The sequence below is a fragment of the Plectropomus leopardus genome, chromosome 4, assembly GCF_008729295.1.
Source record: "Plectropomus leopardus isolate mb chromosome 4, YSFRI_Pleo_2.0, whole genome shotgun sequence".
Classification (NCBI taxonomy): Eukaryota; Metazoa; Chordata; class Actinopteri; order Perciformes; family Serranidae; genus Plectropomus; species Plectropomus leopardus.
In genome coordinates this window covers 26,109,669-26,130,907 of record NC_056466.1, presented here as the reverse complement: position 1 = coordinate 26,130,907, position 21,239 = coordinate 26,109,669, and the positions used below count along the sequence as shown (strand labels likewise).

Below are 21,239 nucleotides of genomic sequence, written 5' to 3'. Positions count from 1 at the left end.
GCTAAGACCTTACATGGTGAGGAAAAGAATCCCCATTTGTCCATTGTAGTATTGGTCATGCATACTATCAGTGTACTAGGCGGGTCGAGTATTTAGAGTGATTTCTCATTCTTGCATCCATCAATGTGCACTTTTCTGACCTCCATTTCTCTCTGTTTAGATGTAAATATAACACTTGACTGAGCAACACACACAAATAGAGGCAGAACTGAGGAAAGATCAGTGATGGTAGTCTACCTGTACCAGCCAGAGGGGTTGTTTTGAGGACACATGAGCTATTTGCCAGTAATGCCAGAGAAGAAGAGCTGTAGAGGTAGTAACCCTGAACATTCGCACCACCCCTGCAGTAAGAGGTTCCTCTGGGTTTGCAGCCTAATTCTGATGTAATGTTGTGTGCAGCAGTTTGAGTCTTGCAGCTCATTTGTTCACTCTTCATTTTAGAGGCCACTGGAGTTATGTACTTCCCAAACTTCTGCAACAGTTTACTTAATTTTAAAGTTTTTACTCGTGTCTCAGAGGTAATGAAAACAACAGCCACTTCTGTTGCATATAGATTTCTGTGTACCTACACACTTTCAATTTCTTTATATTTGTGCACTGGTTGTTTTGTTTTGTCAAGAAGATCTTCATCATCTGTTGATTTGCTTCTTGGAGAAGCCATTAGTGGCTATTGAATCATTTATTTTACAGCCCAAAGCACCCTGGCTCTTCAAACAAGGCAGCCATGTGTGAAAAGGCTTTCTCTACCTCAAAGGAGTCAGTCAGGCATTTATCTAGGGCTGGTTAGCAGAGATCGGCAGCATCTTGAGGAGAATCCAAAGTACCTGTTTCACTCAGACACACACACACACACACACACACACACACACACACACACACACACACACACACACACACCCAAAACGAGTCCCAAGCCATTCAGCATGCAAAACCATTATAATTTGATGAATGGAAATCCCATTGCATCTAAACCCATCTATGCTCCCTGTAAGGATCACTACGTTCAATCAACAGGATGGAGATAATGATTAAAATTCCTGCCCAGTAATTGCCTGCCATGATTTGATTTTTTGTATCCTAACAGAGCATTTCCTAATTGATTATTGATTACAGTAATTATCACTAATCAGTTGATCATTCAAAACATATAACATACTAAGGTTTTCTAAATGCAAGCTGTTTTTAAATTAGAGATGTTTTTGCATCACATTCAATGTCACAGCTCTGCCACCTACAAACTATATTGGAAGACATGCTATACTTACTATCACATAGAAACAGACCAGGGGATTGTGGTCTGCATTCGGGGTCGACAGATTATCCGCCTCGCCAATTATTGGGGCTGATATTTTGCATTTGATTTTAATGACTGCTGATAAAATTAATTAATTGATTTAAAAGTGCAAAGAAAGTGTCAGCATGGGAGGAACTCTTACCCTCTAAAACCTCAGGGAGCTCTTTTTTTATTATTCATATTTTATTTAAATTTTCACTTGACTTTTAAAAAAAAGTTGGTGGGAACTTGCTGTGTATGATGTTGAACGTTACAGTTATTATTAAACATTTGCTCAAGGCATTTAAACAAAGTTTTGTGTTGGAGTTTGTTATATTCCAAATTCTAAATATTGACAGAAAGATTTTTATTGTAAATGCATATCGGTTCCATATATTGGGTACTGGTCTCATTAACTACTAATAATCAGTATCATTATCGGCCCTGAAATAGCATTATCGGTTGACCCCTAGTCTGCAGGGTGTCTTTTGGTTGTCTTCTGACTCTTACAAGGTTAGGCCATGGCTCCACCCAGTTTGTCTGTATATCACCTCGGTTGGCTGGAGCCCCCTACTTCTCTATGGCGATGACCTAGGTTACAAAGAAGCAGTTAGGCCACTGCATCTAACCTTTAGCTGGTCAGGATCAGTGTAGCAGGATCAATGTTATGTCACGACAGGGCGTTTATTTACTGGGCTCCACCCATTGTACCCAGAGAGTCCAGTAGAGGGCAGAGCCTGTGTGAGATAACATGAAGGTTACAATAAAGTAACCCTCGCACAAGCAGCTTCCTAGAGGCCCCGTCGCTCATACTAATGCCTGCTGAAGAGGGTGTAGGATAGCTGACAGTGACAGATGCCTCCTTATATGCTGTGGGCTTTGCACATTTTCGGGTATGCATGTCTTGACTGGCTGGCTGCGTTTATTCAAATTTCAGTGGGCAAGTGTGTGCTTATGGTAAGAGGAGTATTACCCATTGGGTCCCGAATCAGGCTTCACCTGTGCTCATAGAACCAGGGTTACAATATTGTAACCTTCGTTATTCCAACTGTGTTGGAAATGCTCTTTTTGGAAACTGAAAAAATCAGCACTGACTGAAAGACAGTCCCTTGAACATATATCTTACAAATAGTGTTGCACTAGCTTTAGACAGTACTATCTAATTTTTTTTGAAAAATTGATTAATTAACATTCCAAGTTTTATTGTATTTCAGTGTATGTTATTATTTATTGTTCTGATTTTTCAAGGTTGTATTTTTTTTCCAGTTGTGAAGCCCCATGCAATGACGGGTCCATCATTTTCTCAACATCCTCTAGTCTTTAATCAGTCCTGTCATAAGTTATGAATGCCATGATCACAAGTGCTAGCTGTTAAACTTTTTAGGACTTTATACTATTACTACCAGCATTACTTTGGCCTTTGCCATTTTAGGCTATAGTTTTAAAAAAGACAATTAATAAGCAGGGAGCCCCAGTCACCTCAGAGCAGCCGCTTAACAACTGCTGTGCCTTCGCCATATGGTTTCTTTTCTATTGTCATTGTGGCTGATTCTAATTGTTATACCTACAGTGGTTCCCTTTGAGTGCCAATTGTGTAATTTTTGCAGACTGTAATCCACAACCTCTCATTAGATGCCATGTCTCTTGAACGCTCTCTCCCACAAGTGGCCGTTATGTGTGCAGTCTGTATAAGACTCCTCACTATCCACCAATTATACCATTCCATGCATTTTCTTTATAGACATCAATTATACAATCAGCAAACCATGTTCCTTGAACTGAGCATTGATTTTTAAAGCCCCATAGTCTTTGCTATAATCAGGAGCATTTAATAACAGTTGGAATGTAATTTCTTCCCTGAATGAAGAATCTGACCAGCATAATTGCTCTCAAACTGGATCAGGGTTAAACATTTTACCCTGCAATGTGTTGATGCCCAGTGGCAACATTTATTTAGTAACATAGTTAAATGATTTAAATATAAAAAGCTTGATTTACAATTGTATGTTGTATATAAATGCAAAATGGAAAGAGCATGGAGAATGAATGCGTGATGGAGGAAGTCAGTCATGTAAACAAGCATTACTGAAGTTAGACCTCAAGTCTTTATGGCATCTTGCACGGAGAAGCAACTTTTTTGAAAATTTCCCACACACTCTTGAACTCAATCTGTCCAAGGTTTCAGCCCACAGGCTGCGTCAGTGTTTTAAGATGCATATACAGTGTTTATAGAGGTACAGTGGGAAGAGGCCTGAGTTGCTTTTGTGTGTGTAGCAGATTAACTTTTTCCTCTTAGACCTTGGTTACATAAATATCTGTCTGGAAATTGCACAGTGCCGTCATAGGGATGGAGTTCAGCCTCAGCTGCCCTCGCAGCATAGACATTCAGGTCTGCGCCAAAGTTCTCATATTACTGTTTTATTGGGATATTTAATATTTAATAAGTGTTTATGGGTGAAGAAAATGTGTAATGGTTTCCAAATACCAAAGCAAACCCGACTGAGTCTCATTGAGGGTCGTTGAGCTTCATTTCATTGTGTGGTGAATATAAACAGCATGATTGCCGAATGCAGCCTGAGCCCCATTTTACCAAATAGCTGGTAGTTATAAACCAGAATATGACTGGACATTGCCACAAATTCTCCCAGGACATTGCAAAACATTTCTTAGACTAAATGACTTGTGAAAATTGCTTCTTAATATTTATGTGAATTCCCTTTTTCCCTCTGTGCATTTCAGTATCTACTGTTTGTGATAAATAAAGTAGATGAAAGAGAGATCACATCATTATCACATCACATCAGACGCTGACTGTCTGACTCATGTTGAGTATGTTGTGTATGTTGAAAAAGACAGGATCATTAGTCAATTAAATGGCCTGATTCTGTGTGTATTTTCATGGGCGTCTGCAAGTTCAGGCTCTTTGGGCTTGTTGTTTACTTTCTCTGTGAAAGAAAGAAGTCAGATGTTCAGACATTATTCACGTATTTGGTGCTGTTAAAGGATTATTTGTAATACTAATTGAAACTGAGAATAAGTTAATTTTGATGTTAATATTGTCAGTTATTTTTGAGAGTAATACTTGTCATTCAAAGAGTTAAAAAAAAGATTGGACCTTCAGGTCATTGGGCAACGTTTTATGTTTACGTGCGCAGTGAGAGTACTTAGTGTTGCCTGTCTCTCTCAGACCAGTGAGTGGCTCCATTCAGTTTTGTGCCCAAGGCTTCAATTCTTGCTGTGAGATAGGTTCCTTAATTTCTTTAGATAACCTCATTATGGCTTGTTTCCTTGGAAACTACCCTTTCTTTATCCCAGCGTGTCTCTTTTAACATTTAGTATTACAAGGAGGGCATTTGAAGAGTGATGTAAAAGAACTGTGGCGGACTCTGTCCCTAAGTATAACTGTTTGCATCTTCAGAGACAAATTCTTTCTTCCTCTTTCTTTGTGCAGTATTAGGGTACAGTATATGGGTTGTGGATTAAGATTCAAAGGCCAGGCTGAACCTTCAGTCTCACAGAAAACAACACTAATGCCGTGTCAACTTCAGAGGTTATGACGAGAACGTTGCCCTTCAACAGCTGAGTGTAAAGTGTAAACATCAGTGGGGACACTGGGGCAGGTCCATGATACTCAAGTTTACAGTTCAAGTGTTTAACTTCAACACATGATGCATGACTGGCAAACAGCAGGTCAAAAGCAAATATGCCCACATAACTTCTACTTCCACATAATGCCTTGTGATTCCCAACATCTGCAGTCTGCTAACAAGAACAAACAGGTGGAGTTTATGGCTGATATCTATTATTTACATCCTGCAGGGACTTTTCGTCTGTCCACTGATAAACAACCACCTGACTTCAATTTCTAGATAAATGTGACATGTGATGTCACCTGACCCTACATGTTTACTGATTGTTTTATTAAGCAATCGACAGCTGCACAATGGATTGAGGGATACTAAAGGGTTGTAAGGGATCTGCAGTTTGCCAGTAGCCGATTGTGTCTTAGGTACGAAGAGGCTGCATTTTGTTGTGACATTTTAAGAAGCCTTTAAATAAGGATGGGACTTGTTTGGTCTTTATGTTTTGTGTCTAAAAAGGTGGACTTTGGAGTATCCAGTCCCTGAACTGGATTTCCTTAAAAAAAGAAAGCTTTTTGCAGTCTGTAGATTTTGTAATATATTTCATGGTGTTTTGATTGAAATCCATTTCTAAAAGAAATTTCAAGACTTTTGACTCCCCCATGAACACATTTATAGGTGGTAGCGTATGAACTTTTCCACTGTGATTTTCAAACAACTTTAGTGTTATACATCACTCTTTATTCTTTATTGTGTCTGTATTACGTAACAGCTCTTATTATAGCTGCTGTGTGTTACTGTTTCTTTCCCAGCAACAGTTTTCAATCCTGCATCAGTGTTGTGTCAGTGTTGAAGTATTTACAGTATGACAGGATTGTAAACTGTAAGAAAAGGGAAGAACCTGTTCTTGTGTATTTTAGCTGCGTAACGTGATGTGTGAGTTTGTAACCTACAGCATAACCACTAAGTAATTACAAATCTTGTAGACCGGCCAACATAATAATCAGACCTGAAAACTCATCTTGGTATAGTATCTGGTTACACAGATACTATTTCATTTTCACTTCCTATGAAAATGGTTTATACCAAGGTCTGTGTTTTTTCTTGAGTAATGAACAAACAATTATAAATCCTGAATTATTTCAAAAACGCCTAGCTTGTGATTTCAGTGATGTGTCCCTGAAATGAATGTGTTTATAAAAGTTTGGTATTTGATATCTGAATAAGGTGAAGCAAAACAAAATAAACAAAAAAAATAAAAAATAAATAAATAAAAATCAATAAATAAAAGAGAAAAGGAGCAGCTAAGTGTCATAGTACAACCAAACAAGACATTTTCAGGTAATTAAACAACTTCAACACTATCAGAGGGTCAAAGATGTAAAAATACAACGCGGACACCAAAAAAGAAGCTCATGGAAATATACACAGTGTCAGTGATACAGTTTGCCATGCCTCTTTCCTGTTGAACAGGTGGCCCTGGCTGCGACTTGTCAATCAAAAGCCACGCCCCAAAGCATACCTTGCTTTGTCGTGTATTTCACTATAAAGGAGGTGAGATTGTTTTGTATTGTGAAAGACATCAAGCAAAAAAACTAATTAAGGTAATTTTTACTGAAGTACTAAATCAAGTAAAAATTAGGGTCATTTTCTAATTATTTTACATGTAACCTGACTTCTTTTGGCAACCTCAGGTGTCGCCCCCTGCTGACCATTACAAAGAATGCAGGTTTAAGGCACTTAGTTTCGGCTTCACTTCTCAGGCCCAGAAGCAATATCCAATATTTTATACAGATTGCAAGATCTAAATGTTTGATTTTGGCTCTTAGCTACAGCATTGGCTGCACAGTTTCAACTTTATGTAGTTTTTGAAACAAAACATGGTCGCAAATTTACATCGCATGTAAAGAATTTATTCGTCTGCCCTGCCCAATCAATTATAATTTGCTTGTATTGTTATATTTATGTTCTGGCATGCCTATTTTTGTGATCTCAACATAAGTCAAACTATAATTTGACTAACCTTGATGACGAGACAGAAGATAAACAGAAAATATAAACACAACAAACGATAAACACAACATAAATATAGTCACACTATTGGTCTCTTCTTCATCTTTTGTAAACTCGAAACTTAATAACATGAAATGGCTGCCAAGTGGCGTGATTTAAAGTATCTCTAGAAGACCAAGAGGCTTTAGTTAATGCACTTATTTGCATGACGATGAAAAGCTTGATGCAGACTCTTGAAGTACAAGGTTTATTGATTAACACAAAGATCAGCATTATTTAGTATTAAATGGATGCCATTAAGGAGATTTGGAAAGGGAGTTTAATCAATGTCCAGTAGCCTTTTATACTGAAAAAGGCTGAGATTTTAAGAGCCAAGCCAAAGAAAAATGAATCAAAAATATCTCTAGTAATTTTTTATTTTCTGCCATGATGTTACTTTAGATGATGAATAACCGTCCTGTCACGAATTGGCAGCGGCTCCTGTCAGCGTGATGCACAGTGATGTCAGTTTTACTATCCAATCCTTTAAGTAACAATCACTGTGAATAGAGTCAACGTGTGGAAAAGCTTTATGGCTGGTGTTGATAGTGAGGCAGCCACCTCAGTGTTGTTGACCTTTAACATCATTTATCATCATCAGTGCAAATGCTGCTGAAGCTGTGGCCGCCTCAGGTGACGGCTTTGGTAGAATTGTGGGTTTTTGACATAGTTTATGCAATTTGTTGTATTTTATCATACAGCAGCAATCTTCAGTTTTTTTAGACTTCTTAATATTACAAGAAAAAAAATTGTACTTTGGCACATTTTGATAAATACTTTTAATAGCATAATATTGTTTTTTTTTTTTTAAATGTGTCTCCATTTGTAAATAGTACTAATCCCTCCTTATAGCCATCATGGGTGGTGATTTGATTTGAACTGTTCTACTTTAACAAGAATATTGAGTTGAAAATATATGAGTTGCAGTTAATGTGGATTAACCGTTGTGTTGATTACTATTTCCTTCTAATGCCCAACTATGCCCATGTCAAAAAATATCCCTTTCTGTGGGGGTGCTCATAGCCCTGGTTCAGACATCTACTGGCAGTTTATTGGTTCAGGTTGTAGGGTGGGGTGATGTCTGCCGAATTGTTCGATGATGGTGCAACCCGCTCGCCAGAAGTAAATGTTGGTGTTGTACATTTCTGCAAACCACAGATATGTTACATTTCATATGTATCATATCACTGTCTTTAAAATGACGTATATGAAATGACTTTGTTATCGGGAGGTGGATGGTGATAATTAGGCGAGAACAAGTAGTTTTGTGCCCAAATCCAACACGTTAACCTCAGTGTTTTTTAAACATAAAAAACCATAACATTTCAGCGTATCTGATACATAATAACGTACAAATGTAACATATCCGTGGTTTACAGAAACGCATGATGCCAAAATTCATTCAGACAATTGTGTTGCATTATGTATTTGTTGGGGCTGTTGTTGTTTCTTTAATGCTTTTGATATTTATGTATGTTGGGCATACATTGCTACTTTAAGTTTTGCACATTTGAGCCACTAACACAATTCGGGACACAAATACAGCCTCCTGGGTAAAACTCATGAAAGTTTGGTTTTGTTCAACCCATTGCCTTTCCATCCTTCCTGCCCATAGAGGACTCTCTCTTTCTTTATACCCTGTCAGCGTCATGTATTGCTACAAATGGGATAACAGTCGGGGTAGTTGAAAGCTTGGTGCATCTCATAAAGCTGCCAAAGGCTTCCTTTGGCACAGATATCACACACTGAAGGGTGTGACAAGGCGTTTGCATCTGAGATTCTTGGAGTGAGAAAAGTAGATATTTCTTTATTGTATTTCATTTATTTATACTAGAGTCATATATGTTATCCTGCACTGATTTATATCTTAGATTCAAAACCCTAGTTATTAATTCCTTTTTTAATGGAGACATACTGCAACTGAAACCTGGATCGCCATTAGTGCTCCTATAATGAATAATTATCAAAGCCATATACATACGCTGCTTTGTCCTGGTGGGATCAACAGTGTTCCTTTTTAATGATATTTCTTATTCTCCTTTTCATGGTGGCTGAGTTAGTGTTTGGTGACAGCGGTGAAAATTGTCCAGGCATTCGAGTGGAGAATAGAACCATGGGGCATAATGAAAGCTTCCCCGTCTGGGAACAGAGGCTTTTGTCAGGAGCATCAGTGGTGCCCGGGGCCTCTTTTGATAGTTAAATCTAAAGGCTTTGTCCACTACAATCTCTTTGTTTTGGGTTAGCTTTCAAAGAAATAAATCACATCTACATACCCGAGAACTCTTAAATCATCCCCTCTTTCTCATTTCCTGCCTGTATTCAGGAAAAATTCTCTGGAAATTGCTCCTCTGAACCTGTGACCTGGAAAAGATTTGGAAGAAATTGATTTGCCAGAGTGGGAGTAGGTGTGGGTCTGGGCTATGTTATCGTTCGGGAAGAAAAGTGATTTTGCAGTCTGTTGTGCTGGAAGGCAAGAAGTATTGATCTGAAAACCCTCATTACACTCTCACTTGCTGTATAATTAATCCTATCCAGAGAGTTTGAGAATTATGAGGGCAGTCGGAGCCAGACAAATATCTCCATTAACCCTCACAAACCTGTTGGAAATCTTCCTCTTCTCAGAGGTGACTTAAGAAAATGTCTCAGCTGAAACACCCCAAGCCCCAGTTTTAATCTTATAGCAACAGCTTTTAATAGAAACTGACTAATGCTGAAATAAAAAGTACATTATTCACTGACAAAGAATGCAGTTATTGTGAAAGTATCTCCTAATGGAGATGTTCCAGTAAGATGGTATCAGAGGTGATGAATATATTGCCCCAGAACTAGCCCACTGGGACAGCTGGACACTGGCAACCGAGCTCTAATGAGTACAGCAGAAGATGATGAGGTCAACCTCCTTCATCTTCGGACTCCGAACTCCTCCTCTCTAGCTCACATGTATACCTTCTTTCTCCTTCTCCTCTCACTATCTTGCACACAGTCTTGAAAATAAATAGTTGATATGTAACATAGTGTTCCTTTGTATTTTTACTTCATACAGTCTTTTACCATAAGCACTTTTAAATACAGATGTCTGGTAGGCCTTTCACAGGAGAAAATGCACTGCTGTGAGGGAAGTGCAAGCAGTAGATGAGCAATAGTTCAATTGCTGCTGATGAGCAATGATGGCTAAATAGACAAGACAACCAGCACCCCATACAAAAGCTTAAACTTCATTTTTAGAAACAAAACAATACTGGTATAAGCAGTGCCTGCTGTAGCAGCCATGTATGCCTTTTATTTTTTTAAATGTTGGCTTGAATCGGGGCTACTCACACGACTATCAGCTATTTACTGCAGGTTAAATTATGGAGGCACTGAATCAGTGAGATATATGACCTGTCTGATTTGTGGTTTGGAGCTGGTGTGAGCTATGGGTCATGGTTTCATGTTGGGTATTGAGCGCACTGACCGATAGCTCCTAGGAGGACTGAGGGGGTAGCAGGGGTTGAATGTGGTGGTGCGATATTCCTGTGTATGGGGGTCGTATTGATTCACCACCATAAAAGTACGTGTGAATACCAACATGTTGGCAGCCCTAACTCTTTATTGTTAAGCACTGTGTATATATGAATTAAAAATAATTATGTTGTTATGTTTTCTTGCCTGGAATACAAATCTAGTCGAAACTATAATATATATACATTTGTTGTTGTTGTAGTTGTTTCTTTCAAAAGATTGACTGTAGCATCATGGGTATAGAAGCTGCCTTCGAATTGCAGCGCTGCAGCTACTTTAGGTGCATTTTCATCCACTTCTTGATATGCGCATTTTGAATTAGCTCATAAAATAACCAGAGTGGAAACCATAGATGTATAAATAATGGCCATAGCAGCTATAGTAGTAGCTCGAGTTCGGCATTTGGCCGTCACCATGTTTTTTTTTTTGAGCCAAATATGACCATATATGAATGAGAAGTTGGAGCTGCGGATAAGCGAGGGGTGGATCTGACTTTGGGCTGTAAAATGTAAACTGTGAGTTGTAAAAAAAAATCCCCTCTCATACAAATGTCTTGAATGTTTAAATTACCTATAGAGACCAAAGCTGTAAAACTGTGAATCTTAACATGGGGGTGCAGGGGGATATATGTTTTGCACTCAGCCTCAAGTCACTAGTCGATGAACTGCAGTTTTTTGCACTTCTGCAATTTCTCAGTTTTTCAGCCTTGGAGGGTGCAGGCTGGTCAAAATGCTAGAAATTTAAAAAAATCTCAAAATATTGCAAAAAACGTTTTTATGCTTAGGGGAGGTTGAAAAGTTAGTGTATTGAAAAAAAGGTAAATTTGACTGAGTGTGGAAACAGATTCAGTAAATAATAGTGATGCACAGATGTACCACTGTTTCGTAGGCCACTACAAGCTCTTTTCATCATATCTGGAGGCTTTTGACACAGTTATGCACACAAGGCCGTTAGTATACATCTCTCAAAGCAAATATTTGTAATACTGTATTGTTCAAAACTCTCTGTTCCCATCGTCCATTGTGCTATTCACTATTGTGTTGACTTCCATTGTGTGATGTTTGACAACTGCTCTTTTAATTAGGTCATCTCATTGTGTCCTCTTCTGCAGTGGCACTTCACTGGAGAAAAGCATTTACATTTAAATTTTCTTTTACTGTTTTTCTTTTTAAACAAGTGCAGTACATTTGGATGGAAACCCAACTCGAGTCTTTCGCTTGTGAAAATGGGTTGGGAAAACAGCTACTGGAGCTTCTGTGTGAATATTTCTAACTGTAACTATGGTATCAGACTTTAGGAACATTCATGCTCAAAAGAAAAACATGTCTGTCGCTAACTGGCACGGGCTTGGTTGAACCTGACAGCCTCTTAAAAAGTGTCAAATATTCAGCTACATCTCTTGCTACCAACAAGAGCATTAGTGATGCCATAAGCGATGATAATGTTGAGGTTGATGTTCTGACAGCTTTTGTTCAAAAAGGCAAATTTTCCCATGTAACTGGTACCTGGAGGGGAAATCCAAACAAAACTGCTGGTGTTGACCCAAGCACTGTTTAACCTGGGTGTATGCCACTACTGAAAAAACTGTGTGCACTGTCAAGGACATAATGTCTACATGTTCTGATACAACTTATCACTCAGGTGATTTTCAGTACTTTGAACAAATATCCACTGCAGTAAATGCATTTTCATATGTATTATCATATGGTTTCTAGCAGGGCTGGACAATGCCAATTCCCCACTGAACACTGATATTTCTTGCAGCTGTGGGTCAGTAAATATTGATTTCTTTGCGGCCCTCTGAAAAAACTGATGTGACAGAGAGAGCAGGCTGAATGCTAACAACATGTCTTTCTGTCTTGCAGTGATGTGGCTGCAAACAGGAAAATCTGCTGTCATATGTGTAAGAAAGAACAGAAAGAGAGAGCTACAATAAGGCACACACAAAGAGCAGGCAAAGTTCGAGCAATGAAATATAATGTATACAGTGTAAAATATGAATAAACCCTCCTGTATGCAGACATATAAGCCAAAATTCAATACGTGCAGCCCAGACTAATCTAATCTGTGGTGATGATGTGCATTTTTGACAAGCCAGAAATTATTCCCTTTGTGAGTTATGACTTTTGCACCATAATGTGTCATAAGAAAGTGATTTATGAGCCACATTTCAGTAGAATCTGAATAAAGTTTGAACTGAAAAATATGTTCTCAGAAGCACATGCACTGTGCTAATGGGGTGTTTACATTCATAAATAACTGTCTTCATTCATCATTTAGGGGAGGCAGTTCTGTGACGGGACATGTGGTGGATGGGTGTTGGATTGGGTTTGACTCAGTCAAAAACAACAGGGATCAGAAGTCAAAAGTAATGAACATAATCTTAACAGCAGCACTGTCATCATAGCTCAGTTTGTGTTTGCATGTCTAAATCATGATTTGGACTTTTTGACTGAATGAGGACACATACAGGGGTATTTGTCAGCAATACATTATGCATAATTGGTCCAGATCATTAACAGTGACAACAAACAATCTTAGATGCTGTTTGACTTCAGTGACTCCCCTCTTAAGTGCCACCTGACAATCATTTTTTAATTTAGGGTGATTTGTGTGACTTTTTTTTTTCGGATTCCGTTGGTGAAGTCTGGGTTTTTCTGAGAGGCTTCTTTTCTGTCTGGCCATCACAGCTCAGCCAAAGAACTCAGCTATTTGTGTTTGGGTTGAGCTGCTGAAGAGAGATATAGAGAGGTGATCCGTAGGTGGATGCATGTACAAGAGTGAGAGACGGAGAAGACTCTTTTACTCGGCTGCTGGAACAATAGTGAAACTGTAGAAGAAAAAAAAAAACTCAAAATCAAGCAAAGTCTCTGAAAATGCATCACATCACTGATGCAACTCAAAACCACTAATGGAGTCTTCTCAGGGTCACTCAGAACTAAGTGAGGCCTATTGAAAACCACCAACTCAGATGTTTTCATCTCATGCCGCAAGTGTCGGCCTTGACGACATTAAGTCCTGGGAAGAGAGGGAGGGGGAGGAGCAGAAATATGCAGACACATCTATGGTGAACAAATGAGGTGGACTTGCAATGACAGAACAGTGAGAGCAGGTTTTGTTGTGTGTACCAGCTCACATATCATTAGCCACCCTTGCCCTGTCTCGCCTTGGTGTCAGACGTCCTTTGAGAGCCAGGCGCCGTCCTCCTCTTGAAGTCTGCTGCTTGCTTGGCTGCAGACTACAGTGCACCCAGCGGCCTGGCACTTAGACCTGTGTATGAATGACACTGTGTGCAGGTGTATTCAAGTGTGTAGGCCTGGATGAGGACGCAAGTTCTGAAATTGTGTCAGTTTGAGGATGTGTTTGAGTGTGCTTTGTGTGCATGCAAAAATGTGTGTGTGTTGTCTGCCTGAGCTCCTGTCATGTCAGTGAGGAGGTGGCACTGTACTGTGCAATAAGAGCAGTCAGCCTGCAGGCAGGACTGGCCATCTGGACACATGGTAAAGAGCCTAGCCCAGACATCAGTGGTTTTTCAGTCCCTCTCAGTGTTATCAAATCTTATTTTTTTGCATTCTGTCTGCGTATCAATCACCCATGATGTGCTGTATTGTTACCATCAGGCTCTTTCTCTCCTTTTGTTGTCTGCCATTCTCTCATCTGTCTGTATTTTCATTTTTTCCCCCTATCTCACTCTTTTAACGGCCTCTTCTTCTCTCTTTTCTCCTCCTGCAGTTTGCTGTTTTGTGGTCCACAAGAGGTGCCATGAATTAGTCACATTCTGCTGCCCAGGGGCAGATAAGGGGCCCGACACAGACGTAAGTAACCGTAACCCAGCTGTTGCCTCTCGTGTTTGTTGGCGAGGAGACGCCTTTTCATGTCATTGTACTGAAGTGCATACACAGTGTCACCAGTATGCAGTGGTGCCAACCGGGCCTGCCTATCTTCTCAGTGCTCTCGCTCTCTTTGACAGCTGTACTGTAGAGCTGACATGTAGCTTTGTATTATGAAGCCCTGCAGCAGAGGGGGCAGAAGAATACTGAAACTTACTCTGTCTCTGACGAGTATCACCCTCCAAGTTTCAGTTTTAAACAAGGCAGTATTTATTGAATACTATATTGCGGGGGAAACGTTCCTCACAATATTAGATATGCCAAAAATGTCATCCTCCAAATATATTGTAAAAAAAATTTAAATAAAAAAACATTGCTATTCTACAACAATCAACCATGCACTGCTGTTCAAAATAAAAATAATCATTAGCAAATGTCATAGAAATAAATAAACTTAAGTGCCATTATTATTATTACTACTGGCTTTATGGTGTACAATAGTTCTGCATGTGGTTTGTTTAAGTGGCGTTGCCATCCTGCAGCGCGACAGGGGTGTATTCAACTAATGTTAATGCCTTTACTCTGATATATGAAGTCTGAGTAAAGTATCGATTATTTGTCTTGTCTTTCTTGTGTAATTTATGTAAACAGTATTATCTTTCATTTATTGCATATTCGTGTAGCATACTGTGTAACTTTACTTGCATATGATAAATGATAAGTAATATAATATAGTTGGAAATGAGTTTTGACTTTAAAGCATATGTGTTTCCTTGTATCATTCTGTGTCCCCTCTCTAAATTCGGAGGTTTTTGGGGGTTTTGAACGCAGCACAGGCGGAGCTCTACATTAGTTCTTTTTTTCCTCAGCAGCAGTTTGTGAGTCACGGGGTGTGTAATTGATTTGCGGATCCGTGCAGAGCTGATCAGATCAGATTGATGAATGAGACAACCAGCTGCAGCGGGTGAAAGCAGACTTTTAGACCCAGCACAGTAAAAAGTTTCACTTTAAATGCTCCCGACGTTCTGCTGCTCCATCTTTGCCGAGAGTAGGCTGCACTCTGCACTCCAAGAGTTTGGTGCAATAAATAACCGAATGGTATATATATTCCAACATTGGTCCTTATGAATGATTCAGCTCCAAAAATGAATCTAGTTGTGGCAGCAGATGTTAACAGTGATTGGCTGCCACAGATAAATTACTTTGTGGGAAACCCTGTTGAATCACAGCAAACTGACTCACATGGAAAAAAGGAGAAAGATAGAGTTTACATTAATGATACAAGCATCTTAATTTCAGTAGCTTTCAAAAAAAGAGCTCTAATCTTTTACTCTGGTAGTATCTATTCAGCGAAGGCTGTTAAAATGTTAAATTCATTCGGCCCATGATTGAATCACAGCAGCAGGTGGCTAATTCAATTCATCCAATCTTAATGTTCCAGTCGTGTCACTGATTTAAATATTCCACTTCATGAGTCACAGTCCATAACCCCTTAGAGCTAAACTTTACTACTTCCCTTTGAAATAATGCGATCAAAATCAATATTTTTTCTTTAAAACATATATATATATAAACATATTTGAAAAAGCAGGTTGTGACATCATAACATACTGACAGTGACCTCAGAGGGTTATGCAGTTCATAGTATAAATAATAATTCTAATTCTCCCTGCAGGACTGAGTTCATAGAAAAGCCGATTGGCAGATTACTGTGCTATTAGCACTGACCTGCTCTGGCCCAGAGACAGATGGGAAATGTAGGACTGCGGGCCAAAGCCAGCACACCTACATCTGTCTTGGCCAGACAAAGAGATACACACAGTACTAACAGCTGGGTGCTTGCACCTGTCTGAATTAATGAGAAAAACAAGACTCCAGATAGAATTTTAATGGCTGTCCAGGTTTACTGAGCGCACTGTGGAAATAATCATTTAAATTAGTTTAGCCCCTTGGTATTATTTAATGAACTGACATTTGTTGTTGAAGCTCTACAGCTCATACAGTTAAATGTGTTGTAATTTAGTTTTCTGCTGGGTAATTTAATCCACTGAAAAAGAGGACTTAGATATAATGTTGTTTTTTTGTCCGAAAAAATATTAAATGCATGGAATAGTCTTTCATTGGACCATCATAAACACTTGCTTGAGAAATATCAACCCTTGTATGACACATTCAATCTGGTTTTGTGGCCGCCTTTTCAACGGCTGCAAGTTCCGTCAGCTACTGCTTACCTGCTTGGTAAGTGTGAAACTCCATTTAAATACCTGGTCGCCTGCCGGACATTACATAGCCTCCAAGCGTTACAGCAGCACGGCTTGGCCTCTGTAACTGGAGATATGTCAGTGTGTCGTTCGAGATCATCAACCCATGTTCTTTAAATAGAGCACGCCACGGATGACATAGACGCCGTAACAGTAGAAAATAGTCTGAGCCGGGGGGTTCTTGATTCAAGTAGGCCCCAGGGGTCAGAGCCGGGAGGGCACATCAGATTAACCGTAAGCAGGACAGTTGACATTTAATGACCTTTGACACCTGTGTGTTAGAGCAACCCCAGTATACAATTGCACAAAATGCACAAGTATATTTTTGTTAATTAATATACTCAAAGCTTCTCATTCATTAAATTTTTAATACATTAAAGGTGCAGTCCATCCCTGTAGTGCTTGTTATGGTGTGACTCACTGAGTGTTGGAGATATTGGCTGTAGAAATGTCTGTCTTTTCTCCAAAATAATGGAACTAGATGGCGCTCAAACACATTTAAAAAACTCAACAGCAATGTCTCTTTCCAGAAATCATGACCCGACTCAAGATAATCCAAAAACCTTGTTGTGAGCACTTTCACGTAGGGACTATTTTCTTTCTATCAAACCACACCTGCCTACTGTTTTACCACAAAGAAGGAAGTGTGCATCTACTCATGGATGAGAGGCTTGTAACAACACGGGATGTATGTAAATTCCTCGGCTGAGCTGTGAGGTTGGCGAGCAGTGGATGCAAGCATCCCTCTGTGCAGTGATGCAGTTGTCCAGTTCAGGAGAAAGAGCGTAGCTCTGACATGAATCTGCTCACAACAAGGTCTGTGGATTATTTTGAGTAACTGGGTCATGATTTCTGGAAAGAGTTTTTCAAATGTTTTTCTTTTTTATATGCATTAAAGACAACAATTATATTCAAGAGAAAGCAGACATATCAATGGCAAATATCTCCAAAACTCTGCAACTCACACCAAAACAATCTTGATTGATAAATAGCACTAGAGGTGAGACAAAATATATAGTTTTGATTTTGGGATGAACTGTCCCTTTAAAACAGTTTCTGATGTTTTTACCATCAGAATTCACTTCTAATATACTCAACGTGGTCAAGCAAAATCATATTTATCCTTTTACTTTATATATGATGTAATGACAATGTCATATAGTACACACTGTATGCTCATCAAATATTCTATCAGTACTTCACAGAAGAGGAACTAATATGTAGAAATCCAGTCGGACTAGAGCAGACTTCACTTACAGTGCTAGTGTTAAATTATTCGCAGCCTTTGGCTCATGCGCACACTCTGATATTTTATGACATTATAACACTTCATGTGACCATTACAAATCCCTTTAAAATATACATTAGTTTGATATCTCTTTGCCATATTAGAATATTTCATGCTCCCTTTTGATATACAATTTTTTGTGCACTTAGCACTACTGTTGCCAGGGGCAACCACACATATTACATGGCTTGCTGCCTCCTGGGCTTGCAATCCAGGAAGGCAATAACTCCCATGGCCAGCAAATATCCTGAAGATCTGCAGTATCTAGGCTACCTGCATTTTATGACTCATGTCTGTGTTTTATAACTCCCCGACCGGAAGAAACAAAGTGTGCACAAAGATGCCAACAGGAGCCCCCAGATCTTTGCAGTAGCACGCTCGTCATGAGCGGCTAGCCTTGGTTTGATGGGACAGGATTACCATGAATAAATTGTTCTTCGCTGCCACAGCCTCAGCAGTGCAGTTTGAGTGTGCCATCTTTGTGGAGAGAACTAACACTTGATTCGTCTCCCACTTTCACAAGCAATGCAGCGGATGTCTGTCTGGTCACAGGCTTGCTGCTCAAACAGCTAGATTGCTCCATCTCATGACAAATTTGACATTATTGCTGAAAACTATAGTGTTAACTGGCACAGAAAGTCAGTTAATGCAGAAATATTTTAATACAACAAGTTGTCTGCTGTATTTTTTTTTTGTAGCATATGTGAACCTTGCTAAATTTATTTATGTAGTCTGCTGTATGTCTCCAGACACGATAATGCTGTAAGACAAACTGCAGTGTGGTAAAATATGAATTGCAGAAAATGCTTGAATGTTTTCATTAAAACTCTGAGAATGAAATATAGCTATTTTAGTGTATTATTTTAGATACTAACCACAATCTATGAAGACAAAATTGCATGTGAACTTCTGTTAGTTTAATGATGTAACCTCCGTAATCAAAATTTGGCCTTAGAATGATTATTTGTAGAAATCAGTAATTGTATCCCTCCTGAGCACATTCCATGTTTGTACCAATTCATCTAATTAAAGCACTTACTCTTACAAATTGTTTTCATTTGACTGCAGGGTGTAATGTTACCGGCAGGTCGAGCAAGTTCATTGCTTTACAGGACAAGACTATCAATAATGCAGAGGTTTCCCATTTCACTACAGGGGTTCAGCAGATGAAACTAAGAGGTTTGATGTGCTTGCTTTTGCATGGGTGTGTGACTACTGCATCATTGATGTCCACTTAACCAGTGCAGCGCATATGACCCGAGGCAATCTGCAAGTCTTTGTGCACTGATTTTCCCTCTAAACACACACAAACACACACATGCACGTATATTCAGACGATCAGCTCTAGCCCCTTGAGGCTGTTCGGTGCACCGATATCTGTGACAGAGTAACACAGTTAAGGAGCAGGAGCACATTGCCCTTTCTATCTCCTCTGCTTGCACACAGACAGAGCTGACCAGAGAGTGGTTAAAAACAACCATAAAATACCTGTTTTTTCACAACATCAACCTGTAAAATGGAATCAAAAACACAGCCTCTTAATCTCCCAGCTAAGGGAAGCTACGAGGTGTAAACAGTCCTGTAGATAATGTGAGAGAAATCTCATTTGTAATATTAATGAGTAATGCTTTAGGCTGCAGTGATCTAATATTTAAAAGGCGAATCACGCAGCGGGAGATGATTTTGGCAGACTCCAGCAGGTCTGGGAAATATAGGTGTTCTGGTGACGAGGCCTGGGACGCACACCGTCTCATAACAAGGGATCTTCTTGGGAATTGAAAACAAGATTAAACTGGAGTGGAGCTAAATTTCATCATCTGCGCCACAGGGATCTTGGGTTGTGACAGGCAATGGAGCTTTTTTTTGTTGTTTTTTTTAGTCCATTTCCTTCTGGCGAGGGTGTTGGCCATTTTTTGAAATAGGCCTGTTCTGACGTTGTATATAAACATCTCATCATGGCTTCACCATTCAGCCAGCCATTAGTGCAGAGAAATCTTTTGAAAGCAATCTCTTCAGACTTTTTTCCTTCCTTTCTCTCCTTTTTTTGAGATTCATACTTTTTGGTTTGTGTTTGCACTTTTTACAAACCATGCTGCAGATGCTTAAAGGTTTTGTCTGAGTTCTGGCCAGAATATATATAAATTCAGATGATTGTTAATGTTAGATAACATAGATTTAAAGTCATTTCTGATTGCCTGCCTCTCTTAAGAGGGCTTGGTACTGAGCTTGGTACTTTTAAGGATATGACCAAATTATGTCAGCACTACCAAGTAATGATTCGTGTTAAATACCTGTGTGACGTAATGACCTTTGTATCAGTGTCGCCATAGGTCAACCTGCTACCGCTTACCGAGTCCAATCCCTGCACATGCTTTAAGCACACACCCCTGTAGGAGCCTCGGCACAAGCACTGCTCCCAAGGAAACACGCTTACAAAGAAACCTGATGCTACATAAATCTGCTTAGTGCACTGATTTTATTTTGGTGTGTGAGTGATGACATGTCGCACCAAGCCCTGTTGGGCTACACTATTTCAGCAAAATGAGATTCATTGTGGACTCAAACATGCCTACAAACACACAAGACATGCACATAAAAATCACACCGTGAGAAGTGCCAGATAGGATTATCTTTGTGCACGGCAGCTCGAACTGCAGCCTGCAGAACGGGCACATGAGGGGAGACAGCTACTCATGGTCTTCTACAGGAAATAAATGAATGCACTCTACTTGTATAGTGTGTCTAATGAAGTTTGGCCCCTTTCACCAAGTTGGATTGATTATCTGCACAGGCACTAGTTGCTTGGAGAGCATGGTAGATGAGAATTTGGGGAAGAAGGTGAAAATTCTTCCTGTAAAATGTAAACCATTACAATCTAGGATCCAAACAAGAGAAGAGGAGTTTATGATACAGAAGAAGTGAGAGGAGAGGGAAATGGAAAGGGGATATCATTTCCAGATAATAAAGTAGTTAGGACAACATGAGGCACTGCATAAATGTCAAGTCCTATCCAGGATTTGCTGCACCCTGCAGACCTCCTGCTGATTGCTATAGATGCACTGAAACTGGATCTGCTGGATGATGACTTTGTTTTTAGCCATAACGACATGACAGATTGTATCTATGACAACATAGAGATCACTAATACAGGAGAATCATTTTCCCAGAATGGACCTTTTCTTCCATGCTGAGATGAAAGCGCTATTATTTTGATGAGATTGCTGATGTATATTCCCTCAGACCATGTACCACAGCAGCTGGATGTTTGCTGCTTGACTCTATATCTGATAAGACAGGGCTTCATAAACTTTCCCATCCTAGACCCTAAAGGAGTTACGTCTCCTGAGGGTACATATAGGCTAATATACAGTAAACAGATGTGTGGGCTCACAGAGGCATTGTCAAAACCCACTTTATACCCCCATTTGATGAGTAGATAATATCTCACAAATC

At 39.4% G+C, this 21,239-nt stretch overlaps 1 protein-coding gene across 2 annotated transcripts in view; it reads left to right on the top strand.

Moving 5' to 3' along the window:
* The window catches only part of prkcaa (protein kinase C, alpha, a), a 186,754-nt gene that overhangs the window by 52,626 nt on the left and 112,889 nt on the right, over positions 1 to 21,239 (top strand). For both annotated transcript variants that reach the window (XM_042484741.1, XM_042484740.1), the window contains exon 3: positions 14,140 to 14,222. In XM_042484741.1, coding sequence (XP_042340675.1) covers positions 14,140 to 14,222 — 83 coding nt within the window. The remainder of the gene's footprint in view (positions 1 to 14,139; positions 14,223 to 21,239) is intronic.